A 17,479-nucleotide genomic window follows, 5' to 3' on the forward strand; every position below is an offset into this window, starting at 1 on the left:
CCTCTGTAACCTCTCTAAGTTCTCTGCAACCACTTTTTAGCAAGGAAAAAGCTTTAGAGTGACTCATGAGGAAACTCTCAAAAAAGAACCAAACAAGTATACACATTCTGTGATGTGTCCCCAGAGTTAATCCTTAACTCTACCTCATAAAAAAAAACCCTATTTGAGCCTCCATCAAAAGACTCTTGACTTATCTAAGAAACTCTGCAACCCTCGTGTAGTTCGTTACAATCCTTAAGGACCCCTAGATCTTTTCATTGTCATCAGTGGAAAAGATAATAACTCACTGCTTTTTTTGTTTCACTCAGAATCACACACTGCAGCTAAGCTTCTTTCTAATTTTAAAAAACACAAAAAGCTCCAGTTATTAGTGTCAAATAAATCATCTTTCCTTTGCTCTGTGTTTGATTCAAAAGTGCTAATATGTTTGGCTTTTTCTCTTCTGTTGTACTCTTCGAGTGTAAATTAAAGTTAATGTTCGGTTCATGTGTTTCCCTTGCTGCAGTCTAGTTTGAAATAGGAAGCGTGTGGAAATTCACCTTCTGTTTTACTTCATGTTTAGAAAACTGCCACTTCCTCTGACAAAAATTTACAATGTCGCCATCAAGTACCTAGTTCCTCCTAAACAGTCATCTACCCCTCGAGTGTCAACATACCTTGGACTCAACTGCTGCTATCAGAATACCCATCCTCACAGCTCATGTTGGTAAGAGTGTCATTTCTTATCTGAATGTCAGGCTTCACCCCCCCCCCCCCCCCACACACACACACACACACGCACACACACCCCTCCACATTAAGACCAGTGCTATGACCATAAACCAGACTTTAAAAATGATCATGTTCTATTCAAGAAGGTTTCCAGTTGTCCCTTGTGCGCCTTAACTTGATTTCAGGGACCACTAGGTTGTGTCTCAAAATGGTTAAAGCAAAGGGATCCTAAAATTGGGCAAGTGTTTCTGGAAATTCTTTGTTATTTATTAAACATAAATAATCAAATAAGCTGATTAGCTCCGAGCCCTTTATGTCAACTTCATTCCGATTTGAACTGCAGGTGGGTGGCAGTTCTGTGTGCTTAAAATGAACATTTAAGGATATCCACTTGCATTGACATGTAACAGACTCAAGAGTAGAAAATAAGTAGGTGCAACTGAGTATTTAAAGCAGTTTAAAGTCTGAGCTTTTGCATCTTTGGTCAAGTTTGGCCCTTAAAAAAGGCAGAATAGGACTTCTTTACAGGATATAAACATATTTAGTCCAACTGCAATCAACCTGAAAGAAGTTATTTGGTGTTCTCAGTCAGAGCAATGTTTTAGCTGGAAGTGCAGAGTAATTGGGATAAAACCGATCTTATCATTGTATGGACCTTAGCTGTGGTCAACTGTTAGCTGTTACCCTGGACTGAAAGTGAAAGAAAACAATTGATAACAAAGTCCTTCACACCTTCTTAGGAAAATGAAATGATTTCTTTTTAACTGTGTTGGCTTAAGGGTTCATTATCACCTTTTTTTGTTCTCCATCTAATGGTTGTTTTCTCAAACTTTGATTAAGAGTAACTGGAGGAATGATGGGAAGGAAACTGCCTCTGCAGAAAGGCCACTTCCTCATTAGTAGCCTGAGAAAGATTATAAAAGGTGTAATCAGTCACAGCAGTCTTCACTCTCCTCCTCCACCATTTCCTGTCTCCCTTTACATTGTCACACTAACACTCTCTTTCACACACTCCTTTCAGAAACAATTTTCATAATGGGGAACTTTGTCGCCAACGAGGGACTTTCAGTCTTTGTTATTGTGAGTATATTTAATGATTTTCTCCTTTTGGCTTCTGATTCGGATTTCTCTAGTGTGATTTAGTTTCTTTGGGTTGTTATGAAATCTACCCACAATGACGTATGTTCGTTTTTTGTTGTTTTGTTTGGGGTTTTTTCATTCAAGCTGCATTGTCACCAGTGTCTCATTAATGTGTCATAAAATAGTTAAGGCATATAAATCAGTGACTAAAAATGGAAAAACAAGCTTTTTCTTCAGAAAATTATGATTTTTCTTCTTATTGATTGAATAGAAATGAAATAGGCTTTGGTAAAACAGTTAAACATTTTTCCAAATATTTAGTTTTAATTGGTTAAGCTAAAAAAAAAATGGCTGCTGCAGATCGTGGTAATAGATCTGAATTCTTTTCTGTGTCAAGGATAGAGTCATGAAACTGAATGAAGTATTCTTTAGCATCCATTCTAAATTTGAGTTGATGCCACACTTTTGAGCCACGTTTTTAGTTGCACTTCAATTACAGTCTGGCTTGTTTTCTGAACAAAGAAAAGTCATTTTCAGCAGGTAAAGAAAAATGTTCTCCAAGTTAAGCACTGAAAGTGTGTAGTTTTGTTTTGTTGTAGTGGGACTTAAACAAGTGCACTTAAGTGATATTTGCACTCCTGATGTGTTAATAAAGATTTGTAGATCTGTATTTGTAGCTAATTTAAACCTGAGTGTGTTTGGGTGCATTTTACAGATGGTGTGGCTGGGGATCAACGCCTTCCTGTTTGTCCATTTCTACATGGCCTTCCTGGTAGAGAGGTGGTATTACACCAGAGTCCTGCTCGGGGTGAGTCCGACCTGCAACTTCACTTCTGTTGCACAGACTTTCACTTCAAACTGAGTCAGTATTTGTAGATTTCTAGTTTTTATTTCTTCAGAGAATTTCCAAGCTGTTACACACACAATAGCACCTATTTCAAAAGTTGTAGGCAAATATGAAAAAAAAAAAAAAAAAAAAAAAAAACAGGACTCTGCCTTTTTCATTTCCTCAAATTATAGCTACAGTAAAAGTTTAAAAGTTTCTAACATTACAACAAGAAAATTAAAGCAGACCCTGCAACCCCACCCACTACTCTTTTTAGTACACTGTAACTATGCAACAGAATAGAGAAGTGATACAGTGCAGAGCCACGGCAATAAGTTAAACAATCTTGCATTAAAAAGAAATACATTTTTGTAGTTCTATGTTCTAAATTATGAATATTTTATTTTGTTTTATGTGATATTTGGGTTTTTTATATGTTAAGATAAACTCGAGTCATGATACCTATCTATACACGCAAATGAATTAATAACGGTCTATTTTAGCTCCAAGAATTGAAATCGCACAAATGTAAAACAGGATTGGTCCACTTACCGTACTGTGAAAAACAAAGTAATAGTGCTACCATGTTCTTTTTAGAGAGAGGAGACTTTCTCCTGGCAACGCTTCCAAACAAATCTAAACAATGAAAGCAGTAAGGGTGTACTTGGGTTTTGCACTGGACTGCATACAATCCTGTGAAAATGTTCCCTTTCTCATGACTGAATATATCTGTAACGTATGACCATTTTCTAGGCAGTAACATGTATAATTATTATGTTATAACTTTAACCCAAATTAGCTGAACTGGTTAATACACTGAAACGAGGAAGGGAATTTCCCTTCCTGGGGTTGGTTAAAGTTTCTGTTGTGAAAATGCCAAAATTTCCTGTACGCAAGAACAAAACCCATCAGTTTGTTAACACTTCCACAAATAATTGGTCCACATGGAAGATATCAGAGCCTCATATCTCCTATTCAAAATAACCACTGTGAGAGCTAACAATTATTCCCTCTCACCTGTTTATGGATGGGACTGGCTTACGGTGATGATTAACTCCTCATTTCATTCACTTTTAAATTACAAAGTTGCTATCAGAAATTGCACATGAACTATTAATGCTGCAACTTAATTAGTTTGTTGTCTGGCAGCCAACAAGAACATTTTTACAGATTTGTAAAAGTGTGAGTGACGCACTAAATGTTTCTAATGTTTGAATGCTGGGAAGTTATTAATTGCCATTTGAAAAAGTTTTTACTGTGATAAGAAGAAAAATAATAATTATATTTTAAACTAAGTCCACAAAGAGTAAAGGTTAAATGCGGTTACTATAAAAAATGGCGTGATCAGATATAAAAATAGGGAAAACAGATTTAAGTAACTTAAACTATGTCATCTTTATACTTGTTTGTAGTCATTAATGTGCCTGTGAGATATAATTGGATCTTCATTGGACTTTGTAATAACGTTTTGTGTTTGAACAGTGCTATCAGCCTGCATCAAAGGCCATTTCTGTCGGACTTTGCAAATATTTCTGATTATATCTTGTGCAAATAAAACTTGACTTCCTGTAACAAAGTGCCAACACTTAGCAACAAATTTAGGATTCTTACACCTGATATACACATATACACCCATGTTAAACACTTCTTATCTACATAGGCATTATTCGACAAGCAAACGTGCACACAGAGAAGGGAAGTAAGTTACAGCTGGCTTCATGACACACTGACTTTGGACCAGCAGCTGCACATCTGGCTTCAGGCCAGCAGAAGTGAAACATTGCAGCTCGTACTTTCTGTTTTTCAAATTTTAATATGGAGAGATGAGGAACAGTATTCAGCGTGGCTGCATCCTGCTTCTTTAGAGAGACTGTATTCCCAAAAGTGTTGAGAAACCTGTAAGCTCCAAAAAGAACCTTAGGAAGGCTTAAAAAAATGAATCATTTACACTGAAGGAAGGGCTGAGATGATGATTTGGGGATGAGGGACTGGGTTTGAGGTTAACAATACCATGTTGAGATGAAGTTAATTATTGATGTAAAACAGAGTGGTGAGAGCACACGTGTATTCTCACCAACATTTACTGGCTCTGTAACTGCAGTACAATAACATTCTGATGGAAAAGATGAATAAATAAAGAAAGTGAGCCATCAGGGATTAGCTTCAGCTCATCAGGGCTCTTCTGGGGATTAGAGGATCTAGATAATATATGCATGCATCCATTGTGGTACCAATGACACGGTGTTAAATTAAAATGTGTGTCAATCTCTATGGAAGTCTATGACTGCCAGTATTAAATGACAGAAATGACTCTAATGGAATTTTTCGAGCCATTTCCAACTGCTGTAGGGTGTAAAGTCCTGGATTGGTTCACAGCCCATCAGACGTCCATAACCGTGCTCTAATTTGATTTATCTTGTTGTTTTGCCTGTTTTTAAATAAGAAAATAAAAAATATATATCCATTAGCCTTGTTTGCAATGATCTATTTAAGGTTTCAAGTGACACATTAAAAGGCTTTCAGACTTCCACAAACCTCACTAAATAACTGCTGCTTGACATTTCCATTTATTGTCCAGTTCTAGTTCTTCTTTTTGCTTAACACCTGTCAGCAGTTAAGTTTCAGGTTTATATAAAACTCTTTTCACCTCCTACTGCTGAGCTGTTATACGTGACTGGTGAGGGAAGGGAATTTGAAAACATTTTATTGTAACACACCGTTTTTTTATACTCTCCACAGCAAGCTTTGCCCTGGGCCAGAGCTCCTGCTGCCTGCCTGAACTTCAACTGCATGCTCATCCTGCTGCCAGTCTGCAGAAACCTCCTCTCCTTCCTCCGCGGCACCATACAGGTATTCATTAAGGATAAATAACAGATAAATGAAAATGTGGCTTACCACAAAACGACAGTATATAGCATGTAATGTGTCCCATTATGTGGAAAACACTTGATAGAATTAATGAGAGTATAGGACCAGATTCTTCTGCAAACATTTGCTTACCGGCCACTTTATTACTTTATTAGGTTGAAATGATTTCAGCTTGTGCAAAAGCACCTTATCCTACTAGAAGGAACCAATTCAATTCAATTTTATTTATATATCGCCAAACAACAACAGTCGCCTCAAAGCACTTTATATTATAAAGTAGACCCTACAATAATACATACAGAGAAAAAAACCCAACAATCAAATGACCCCCTATGAGCAAGCACCATTAGAAGTTAGATACACTGTGATCAGCAAAAATACTGTAGAGTACTGTAGAAGAGATGCTTTGCTGCAAACTTTGGTAGTACCAAGTGGTTATTTGAGTCATTGTTTCCTTCATTTCACCTCAAAGCATTACTGTCCTCTGACCTTTGGTGAACTGGTGAACTTAAATCACCTTGATTCCACATTCTGATACTCAGTTTGAACTTAGGTCATCTTGACCATTGATGCATGTTTAAATGTACTGGGTTTCTGCCATGTGATTGGCTGATTAGTAGATGTTGTTAACCACCAGTTGAACAGGTGTACCATATTTATTAATGCTGTAGTGGTGTATTTGCTTGTGCTTTAATAATCATCGCTCATTAATTTATTTTTGTGTGTTTCTCGTTTAAATTCAGTGCTGCAGCCGCACAGCAGCTCGCCAACTAGATCGAAACCTAACTTTTCACAAACTGGTGGCTTACATGATTGCCTTCCATACAGGTAATTTTTCTTTTTTCTTAAAATGTTAAAGGGGTTGGAGTAATCATTACCCCATAACTAACGATAGCAATGATTTAAAGCATATTAAAGTTTTAAGATAGATTTTTTTGACATAGCTTGAGGTTGATAAACGCATGACTACAAAGTCACTGACGTGGGTTTTACAAGTGAGTCAGAATCTGACTAAACTGGTCAGTGGAATATACAGATGAGTTTGTGAGTTTGTATATCCCACTGAGTAATGATTAATAATAAAACTGCATCTAACTGTAACTTATGACCATTTAATGAGTAGTTATGCAGTAATGTCTGCCCAAACAGAACTGTATACATTTTGGAGAAAAGCACTGAATATTTATAATGATATTTTTCCTTTTTCTCTGTTTCTTGTAGCTGTGCACATTATTGCACATCTGTTTAACTTTGAGTTTTTTATGGACGCCCAGCTCAATCGCAACACCAGCCTTCTGACCTTTGTTCTGTCAGAAATTGGTAATGGGGACAACGCCTCCTTCCTCAACCCTATCAGAACAAATGAGACGGTGAGTTGTTGCCATTACCAGGCTGCCCTCATTTTTTCCTTTTTAGTACAAAAATAATGGTGAGATTAGTCATATGAGCTGTCTGAGTTTTCTTGTTTTGCAATGATGTCTTGAGATCTCTGCAACTTATTACTAAATTTTGTATTGAGAAGTATTACTTCATCTGGCAAACTTCCCTTTTTCTTAAAAAACCCTCAAGATCAATTGTGAAATTTCATCTTTAATGATACTGTTTCTCAAATACAATTGTTCATAAGCCAAAACAGAAACTTTTGACAATTGATATAAGCAAAAAAACAAAAAGAACATAAACCTCATTCTTTTAGACAAAGATTGGATGACCTTTCCTAAAATGACACAACATGCACATGAAAATATTTTAAAATTTGGTACCGCCCACAACGAAGGGCGTAATTCCCCCATGAAGGACCGTTCTTCCTTACCAACATACAAGAAAAAGTAAATACCATCAAAACTTGCAGGTCATAAGGACATAACTTTCAAAAGGAGTGTACAAGAAAGAAGTGTTTACTTTCCTGTAAATTACCTGGAAGGTAGGCAAGGTTAAGCAACTCCATAACAGCCCAAGCCCAATGTGTACTTACAATACAAAATGGGGGAAAAAAATGTTGTTTTGTTTTTCTGCAAAATTACCAATACATTTTAATTACTGCTTAAAAACGTCTTCTTACTGTAAAATAGCAAAATTGCCCAAACTCCCACAGAAAGACAAGCTAGAAGTAAAACTAAAGTGATCATATTTGGTGCACATGATGAAGAGTGGTCAAACAGAGGTCAGAGACATGGTGCCTTCACAGTGATCCAAGAATTGCAAAAGGGTAGCACGGTGGTTTGGCAGGCACTTTTGCCTCACAACAACCACGTTCCTGGTTCAAATCCTGACTTGGGCCTTTCTGTGTGGAGTAAACATGTTTGACTTCCTCAGATGTACATAAGATTTGGTGATTTTAATTTTGGTGAATTTAATTTTTAATTCACCAACATTCCAGCTGACTCTTTAGAGACTTTTAGGCTTTCCATTTCATTTCATAAATTCCGCTTTCCAACATTTCTAACATTTGTTTCCTTCTTGTTACCTTGTGTTAAACAATCAACCTCTGTGATATAGGGAAGTATGACAAAACAGCCATTTAGTAAATGAGGGAAGTTAGTCAACAAACATGAGGTGTGTCATTACAACTGAAGCAACTGAAAAACTGAGGCGATGACTTGGGACTTCATCCCACTCTAGATTAATCATCTGTTTGGCCTTTTTAAAGAGACAATCTTCTCAAAATGTCATCTGTAAACTGCATTTACAGAATCCTACCATTGTCATGTTCACCACCGTCGCTGGGCTGACAGGTGTGGCCATCACGTTAGCACTCATCCTCATCATCACTTCATCTATGGAGGTCATCCGCAGGTCATACTTTGAGGTGTTCTGGTACACGCATCATCTCTTCATCATCTTCTTCATTGGACTGGTGTTTCACGGCTATGCGTAAGATAGCACAAAATTTCAACCATAAAAGGACTGCCAGCTCTGTTTTTTTTCTGAAACACTTAGCCACATGTATTTCCTCTTAGAGTATTTTGCCCTCAATGAGCTTATTACAAATGATTTAGTTGGTTTCTGTCTTGACCAGACTGGATCTAGCCACAACTTTATGTTTCTATCGTTAATGTTAGTGCACTTGTTGGAGCCAGAAGTGATATATACCAAAGGTATATACTGCTATACCGTTGGGCAATGTAACATAGGAGTCTATGTGAACTGGCTCCCTTTTGACTCCCAGCCTCAAGTGAACTGCATAATTTTTCAGGACTAGCGGTTTGATTTGGACATTTGGGCTTGATCTTGGTCTTTAACTCATACACATGTTATAATGATCATAGTTTTAACTAATAGTCAATACTATTTGATTCTTGAACTGTCATTACTCTGACTTGGTCTTGAATCAGTCTCTAAACTGGTCAAATTTGTACTTACCTGTGATTGAGCTTTATAAATCATACACTTAGTTTTAGGCATTTACAAATTTACTGTGTGAACAAAAATATTGGGCCATGCCGCTTAGTCTGTGAATTTAGCTCTTTCATACAGTCCCATGGCCACGGATTCAACCAACCACAAACTCAACCATGCAGTCTGTCTTTTCAAACGCTATTTCAGAAATGTTTGATTTTACAAATCTCACTGAAATTGCTGGGAGCTTCATGGCATTTCTTTCTTCTTTCCATTCTTTCCAATCTTTCCATAGTCATGCAGCTCCTGTAGGTGTAATGTGCAGCTGGCCCAGTACTTTTGTCTACATAGTTTATAATAATATAATTTCCATTAAATTAATTTAGTGAAACTAAATTCCCAGGTCTCTCTTCAAACAATCATTGATACACATGTTTAAGTGCTCATCTTTTCTCTGTGTGTGTCTGATTGTAGGCGTATTGTGCGAGGACAGACGGTGGCCAGCCTGGACACAAATAAACCTCAAAACTGCTCCGACATGTTTGAAGACTGGGGTAAAAATGGCTCCAACTGTGCTGTCCCAGAATTTGCTGGAAACCCACCTGGGGTTAGCTTTGAATTTCTAAACTTCTTACCAGCCCAAACACTCTCAGCAAGTTGCATCTCTTCTCAGGCTTTTAAGAAAAGTACTTCATCCAATATTTTCCCCTTCTCCAGACATGGAAGTGGGTGTTGGGTCCCATGATCCTGTATGTGTGTGAGAGGATCGTCCGCATCTACCGATCCCATCAAAAAGTGGTCATTACTAAGGTCGGTCCTGCCTCAGTTACACTGGTATACATTTTTTAGGAGCTGCACCAAGTTTGTTTCAACTAAATATCGGTAGAAAAATGATTTAAAAATTCATCTCTTTCAAAAAAGGTTGACTTTTAGCTGCATTATTACACTAATACTACAACTGCAGATTACACTTAACACAGCAGGTAACAACACAAAGAATTTTAGAGTTCCATGCCATGGAAATTATTACTACTTGAAACTGTACTTACTTTCAATAGCTACTATGTGGTCAAAAAAGCTGAATAAATAACTGTAATTATAATTCTATTGTCCCTGTACCTGGTCTTCAGGTGGTTATGCACCCTTCCAAGACACTGGAACTGCAGATGAAGAGGAAAGGCTTCAGTATGGAGGTGGGACAGTACGTCTTCATTCAGTGTCCATCTGTCTCCAGGCTAGAGTGGCACCCCTTCACTCTGACCTCAGCCCCTGAGGAGGACTACTTCAGTGCTCACATCCGTATTGTCGGGGACTGGACTCAGGCGCTGTACGAGGCCTGTGGAGGGGATAAAAACGAGCCTCAGGAGGCCTGGAAACTGCCCAAGTAGGAAAGATTGACAACAGAGGAAAATTGTGCTTTAAATTGCTTGTGATTACATTTGATGATGCCTATCCAGCGCGCCTTTGAAAAGTTGTCAGGAGGGGTTGCATTTACAGCCCTGAGAGGTTTATTGTGTATGTCTGTTTCTCTTCCCTCACATAAGAAATGAGTAGAGAGGCACAAACAGTAAAAATCATACAATATTAAGAATACCATCTTTTCACAGTGGTCCTGCTGTACAAATTTGAGCACTAATACTTTTCTATAAACCAGACAATGAAAGAAGGAGGCCTTTATTTTGAGCTGCTGCCTCGAATCACCTTAAGGCCAGTGTACTGTTTGCTTGGATAGACCTTGATTGGACTTGCTAGACAACAGCACAGTGACCAAGTCTTCAATTATCCCTTAATAATCCTGAAATTATGTCATTATTTAAGTTGCTTAAAGGCAAAACAAACAAAGAGCTGTTCTAGATAACAACAAAAAGAAGCTAATATTTAAAAAATATATACACATTATATAACTGGCCTTAGATATTTTTCTAGAATTTGAGTCGAAGCCAAAGCAAATGCAAAAAAATGGTAGTTAGCTTGAGACTGAAGTCATGTATGCAGCCTTCATTCAAAATGACAATGCACCATGCTTCCTTGCATGTCTGCTGGAGGTTGTGCAGCCTTCAGCCACTTTTGGAGGCACAGCATGGCAACATCGCAAATATTTCTCCGTCCAAAAGGAGTATGTATATGTAATATACATAATATGTAATATGTCTTTTTTTCAGCAGTTTAACGTCCACAGTTTTCAAGATATCTTTTTCAAGCATTTGACCTTACCTTTATTGTTAGCACCAAAGGTCAAAGCTGACCATGAAAAAAATCTTTCAAAAAAACATATTGATTAATATGTCATATGAAAGGGCAGAGCTGCACAATACATTTTGAATTTTTTGGATACAACTTCCTAAAAAGACACCATAACAATCTGACATTATCACGTTGTAATAAAAATGTGATAAAACAAGTTTTAGTACAGCCCTTGAACATCAAGAGGAGGCTCTCATGCTCATGCTCTGTATAGTTCCTTGTGTAAATCTCAGTATAATGTTGGTTACTCAAGCCATTTCCAGTTGCACAAACTTGTAACTTAAGCTTAATTAATTTGCCATAACACAGACAAATAAGAGAATAAACAAAGAAAAACTCACTATACACTACAGTCACTAAAGTAAAATCATTATTGTAATTAAAATGTTCAATTTTTAGATCTTGTGATGTACATCATGAATTATTGGGCCATCACAATTATCTTGTTAAAAATAACTAACTAAATAAATAAATAATGGAATCTCTTATAATCTTAACAGGGTCAAAACATTTAACAAAAAAAAAACATCAGAGAAGAAGATCATGTGTTTATATATTCAACATAATAAAGATGTTCTGGAAATTAGCATTAACCTAATAAATCTAATAAAGTACTAGGAACTTCCAATACGTGAGTGCTTAATTTTACACACAAACATAAATGTGAACAATGACAGTGACTAAACATACAGTGGCATTACCAAGCAAGTAGCATTATTTCTCTGAGGGACAAGAAATTTCTTAATTGCTCACATTTTAGCAACAGTTGCACATTGGAAATGTCAGATTTAGTTAGTGGTGGGTTAAGCCACAGAGCCCATGGGTCTTTAGTTAGGGTGTGGGGCTAAAAGTCCCAATACATCCACATGTTAAGCAAGTTAGCAAGTTAATCTTTGAGATAAATACACATAATCAAAGTTTTATTGGGTAAATAAAGCTTGACTTGAAAGCACAGAGCAGAGTAAAAACAGGATATAAGATTATTTTGTGTATATTTTGTTGTCAGGGTGGCCATAGATGGCCCGTTTGGTACCGCCAGTGAAGACGTGTTTGGTTATGAGGTGGTCATGCTGGTGGGTGCAGGAATCGGAGTGACTCCCTTTGCCTCCATCCTCAAATCTGTGTGGTACAAACGCATCCAGAACAACCAAGATGTCTTTACCAAGAAGGTGAGCGAGAACTTTAAACAAAAAAAATGTGTTTAAAAAAACCTAACCATATCACATAAGCCCCACATGAAGGGTTCATAATAAAACAAAAATAAAAATTATTATCTACAACGTCTGTCTGGAAGAAATGCTAGATGCTACATATCCATTTTGCTGTGAAACTATTTAATGAAGGCTTTGAGTTAAAAAGTGTGAAATAAGGGTGTTTGAAATGAACCAAAAAATAAATGATAAATGTAAGTAAGTCTGAATGTCAGGTTAATAAACTGTTTGCCAGATCTACTTCTACTGGCTCTGTCCGGAGACCCAAGCCTTCGAGTGGTTTGCAGACCTGTTGCAGTCCCTGGAAGGCCAGATGACAGAGAAGAACATGATGGGCTTCCTCAGCTACAACATCTACCTCACCCGCTGGAAGGAGCAGGAGGTATGAAGGCTGAACTGACAACAAATACCATTTTTTGTGATTGAAGAAAACGTCTTATGTTATGGTTTAATGCATGTGGTTCTTAAATTAAGCAAAAAGTCATAAATAGAAAAAAAGTGACATCCATCTGTCATTTCCTTTAACAGGCGGCTCATTTCCGTGTTCACCATGAGGCAGAAAACGATCCGATCACCGGACTGAAGCAGAAGACCTTTTACGGGAAACCTAACTGGGACAATGAGTTTACCAATATTACTTCGCAGCACCCTCGGTGAGCCTCTTTAACGTTATTATCTCTCCATAAGCAAACACAGTCCATGATCTCATCTACTCAAGAACTGCTGTTACCTCTTCACTGCATAATGACTGAAAATGTAGTTACTGAAAAACGTATCTCATCTTATTAAACTCATCTCTGGTAAACTGGGAGAAGTGGTCAGCACATCATACCACTCTCAGTTATAAAAGAATGAAATGGGTCAGCATATTTTCTTCCACTTTGCCTAATTTTAGGCAGCTTTAAAACTGAGTAGATTTACTCAAGTATTTTATTTAGTACAGATTTTTGTAATTTTATTTGAGAATATTAATATCATGCTGTGTCGTACATTAGGTCCATTACAGCTCAGAGTGAAATATCATATACAGTTACGTAAAAAGTCAAGGTTTTCTGATGCAGTAAATAACAAATATATAACTGCTTGCATATTGCTAAATACCCAAAGACATAAACAGGAGAGTCTTCATTTTGTAGAGCACCCTTTAATACTGATAAGACATTAATTGGTTAGTCAATGAACTTTACAATTCCTGCATACCTGTATGATACAGTTCGGTACATCAAAGGAAAAAGTTTCTCAAAACAATAAAATATCAGTCCGGCACACTGTATACGTTACCAATCATGTATTAAGGTAAAACGTTTTAGTCAGACTGACCTTCAGCATGTACAAGTTATATTTTGTCATAATATAAACTTTATAAATTGTGTTTCTCCTTGTAATTGTATAAACTATTTTATCAGCAGTATCTCCCAAGTTGGTGCCATTTTTCGTTACTTTAAAGGTCATTTCATACTGTTTTTTATAGTTTTACCAATAACAAATTAGGTAAATAAGAAAACACAATGGATTTTTATCTTTCTTTATTTTATCTTTAGCTGCAGGCCTGTACAAACTTACTAATAATAATGGATTGCATTTATATAGCGCTTTTCGGGACCCCTCAAAGCGCTTTACAATACCACTATTCATTCACTCTCACATTCATACACTGGTGAAGGTACTTCCACATTCTGCGCCAAACATTTTTTTTTTCATCCATTTCCTGTTTCTTGAAATTTTAATGCTTGTATGTGTAGTACCTCTATTTAAATGGGGTCCCTGGGATCTTTTTTATAACACTGGATTTAACTGCCTTTAGGATATAGTAAGTATTTAAAGCACAGACTTACAAATACACAAATTCAGTTATTCTGTGGGAACTTTTGAATTGTTTGCAAAACAGCAAAATGCAGGTGAAGTTTTTCTGCTAATTCATTGCCTTTTGATTCTTTCTGAAGCTATTTAAGCATGACCACTGAGTGGAATACAGCCATGACTGTTGCTCTGATGAATGCTATAAATACCAATATCTATAATCAAAGTGTTGGGGTCTTTTGTGCCTGCAGATCTAAAGTTGGTGTGTTCCTGTGCGGTCCGCCTCAGCTGGCAAAATCTCTGGAGAAACAGTGTATGTCTCATTCAGCTGCTGATGTCAAGTTCATCTTCAATAAAGAAAATTTCTAGGAAAACAAAGAAAATCAGAAACAGCAGCTGGATCATGATATACAAAGGGAACTTTCCAAGTAGCTGTTTGATTATAAGTTATCAAGTTTCCTCTGAAAAAAGAACAAATTTACATTTGGAACAAGTGGCAGCTCATCGGTGACGGAAACAAGCTTCTCATCACGTCTTCACCGCAGACTTCTGCAAAGATACAGTTGTTACTCAAAATAAACCCTGTGGCGTTGTCTACATTACTGTCTTCTCCTTTTTTGTTCCATCAACAAGTGAAACCGCCACTTTCAGAATGTTTTTTCTCGTCTTTTTTTTTTTTTTTTTTTTTTTGTTTCCACCTCATTGATTTTCTTTTGTGCCAGAAGTGGATTCATCTTCTTAAAAGGGGGTTTCAATTCCCTAACTGTATGAGGGAAGAGGTGGGGGCCTTTAAAGCTTTGGCTGCTGCAAACGTTCTCCATGGACTGAACAAGCTCCGGGATGCTTTATGCTTTTGTGCTGCCGTGTTTTTTCTGTGAGAGCAGAAATGTGGCAAAGACTTTTATGGCTAGAAATGTTTTGTTTAGCTTGTTTTGATGAAAAAAAAAATGGACCAACCAGAAGCAATCTTCTGCTGTGTGATTATCTCCTGATTTCTCTGAAAAAGTTGTATAGCTGTTTGATCCAATCCAAGAACAGGAAGGAGCAGAAGGCTACCTGCTTGAGTGCTTTCTGGAGAAGGGTCTGTCTGTTTCAGAGGTCTGGGTGGTGTTGCTCTAACGTGATAAGAAAAGGAGAGCTGTGGCATAAGTCTGGGTTATATGCATGGTTGGATCCACTAATAGAGGCCCTGTCACCTAAAGTTCATTTTACCATGTGAGACTGCTTGTTCTCAAATAATCAACCACAAAGGTAAACACATTTAAAATTGCTCTCAATCTTTTAATGAAAAAACTCAAACTCAATCTCTTGAGTCAAAAAGATCCTCAAAGGAGACGAGAAAGTAGTTCCACCTTTTTATTTTCATATTTAGCTGATTACAGTGTTCAAAACTCTTAAACAAAAGGTATATTTCATGATAGTTATTATACAGTTTGGTTATTGCTGTTCTTTTTGTCATTCTTTTCAGACACCAGATGTCTATATTGTTGTCATACTGTAAGTCAGGGGCATCAAAGGTAAGCCTGGTCAGCTTTAGTGGATAGATGTTGAACTTTAACAGCATTTTGATAAGTTCTGTAGTTTTTCCTACTGATAATGACTCCCACCACTCATTGCCATCCATACTATGCCAAAGTACAAAGACATTTTCTTTGAATGAATTTTCTACACGTTTATCACGTTTTTACTGGTTCAGCCCACTTCACATCAAAGTGGGATGTGTGTGGCCCATGCAGTAAAATGACTATAACATCCCTGCTGTAATTATTTTGGATTCACTGCTTTTTTCTTTTTTAAATAGTAAATGAAAAAACTTTTGGAATCTGCTGAAAATATGTCTTAACTCATAATGTCTAATAAAAACTAAACTAAATTTAAACTTCCTGACTTTTCACTGCACACAGCTTCAATCTGTTCAAACTTCGCTGAAGGACACTTGTGAATACGCTCTTTTGTTGCTTTTTTAACAGAGAATGAATTGTTCATTCTTTTCATGTTGTAGGAAAAAAAACACACCTTTGATTCTGTTTCTGCAGGAGAATGCAGCGCTTTGACTGCGTGGTCTTCCTTTCCAAATGGCTCTCAGAAATCTCAGGGTTTCATCATTGTGTGAAAGATTTTAATCAACAACGTGTTGGTATTTAAATAATGAATACATTTTCTCCAGAGCCTCTAAAGCTAAACGTACAGCATGAACTGTTTAATGAAGTAAAGACATTTTAAAATGTTACATAGACAAAAAACTCAATTTAAAGAAAACTTCTGTGAGGTCTTGGTTACTAGTTGTCAAGCTTCAAGACTTTAAAGGTTTCTCATTTTTACAGTTTCAGTTTATTAAACCAACAGATAAAGTCAAATTAAGTTGCACTAATTTGTACAATTTAATAATGGAAAACGTAAACATCTGTATTGCTGCTAACTTTTTGCAGTATGATCTCAGTTTAATTATTGGGTTAACAGTAGTTTAGTGCTTCTGTAACAGGTTTGGTAACCAGCACGTCTGAGGACAGGGAGGAAGGAGCCATGCAAAAAAAGGTCATTCATTTGTTTCCCGCTTTGCTTCTGCAATCTAAGAAAGATATTTTCCACTTTTATAACTGTGGTTATACTTCTCTGTGAGTGTACTATGCATCTACGGTTTTGATTCTGCATAGCGTGCATGAGTGCAAGTGCTCTAAAAAAGAAAAAGAAAACACATATTATTAATGTAATAGCAAAGCAAAATGCCCTCCGGTCAATGTTGGTAACCGATCTAGTTAATATGGCCACACTGTCCACAATGCCCAGCACCCTCATAGAGTCTCATTCTGACAGTCTGGTTAGAAACATGCACACGAGGCACACACACTGCTGGGTTCATGCTCTTCTACAGCCCTGTTCAGCTCTCGTTGCGTAACAGCTCATTTCCTGGTATCTTCTCCACACATGAGGGTTTGCTGGAACATGGGCATCCTTCCTGTGATGTTGAGCATGGCTGTGCCATCCTGTTGGAGCTGGACTATCTGTGCAACCCATTCAGGTCACACAGGTACTATCTCAAGCTACAAGCAGAAAAAAGCAAACTAAAGAAAAATAGTTAGGAGGGATATAGAGAGAGCCACCAACTTCAAAGCCGTTCCTTTTTCTTTTTTCTTTTTTTTGATTGTCTGATTGTTGTCAACGCTTTCCCTTTGATTTGCACCAAAGTTGTTGAAATAGACTCAAAATCCATGAAGTTTAACTGACTTTCAGTTAAACTGTGATAATTTGCACAAAACTTAAATCCAAAATATGTCACAACTGAACAAAGTAGCACAAGAAAGTACAAACACATTAAAACCGTGCTTCAGTAAACAGACTTGGTTATTTTAAGATCAGCAGGACTCTAGTCTAATGTCACCAGGCTGGCAGGATGAGTTTA

The 17,479-nt window shown here is 37.0% G+C and overlaps 1 protein-coding gene across 1 annotated transcript; it reads left to right on the plus strand.

Moving 5' to 3' along the window:
• The first annotated feature begins 1,672 nt into the window (after positions 1-1,672).
• cybb (cytochrome b-245, beta polypeptide (chronic granulomatous disease)) lies at positions 1,673-15,958 on the plus strand. The gene is made up of 13 exons (XM_006800279.3): positions 1,673-1,791; positions 2,507-2,599; positions 5,357-5,467; positions 6,229-6,313; positions 6,707-6,855; positions 8,178-8,359; positions 9,299-9,431; positions 9,542-9,634; positions 9,955-10,208; positions 12,075-12,237; positions 12,515-12,661; positions 12,808-12,932; positions 14,331-15,958. Exons 1-13 carry the CDS (start codon positions 1,747-1,749, stop codon positions 14,446-14,448), a joined length of 1,698 nt encoding a protein of 565 aa, XP_006800342.1. The 5' UTR covers positions 1,673-1,746; the 3' UTR covers positions 14,449-15,958.
• Positions 15,959-17,479: the final 1,521 nt, after the last annotated feature.

The sequence above is a fragment of the Neolamprologus brichardi genome, chromosome 23, assembly GCF_056152115.1.
Source record: "Neolamprologus brichardi isolate AB-2024 chromosome 23, ASM5615211v1, whole genome shotgun sequence".
NCBI lineage: Eukaryota > Metazoa > Chordata > Actinopteri > Cichliformes > Cichlidae > Neolamprologus > Neolamprologus brichardi.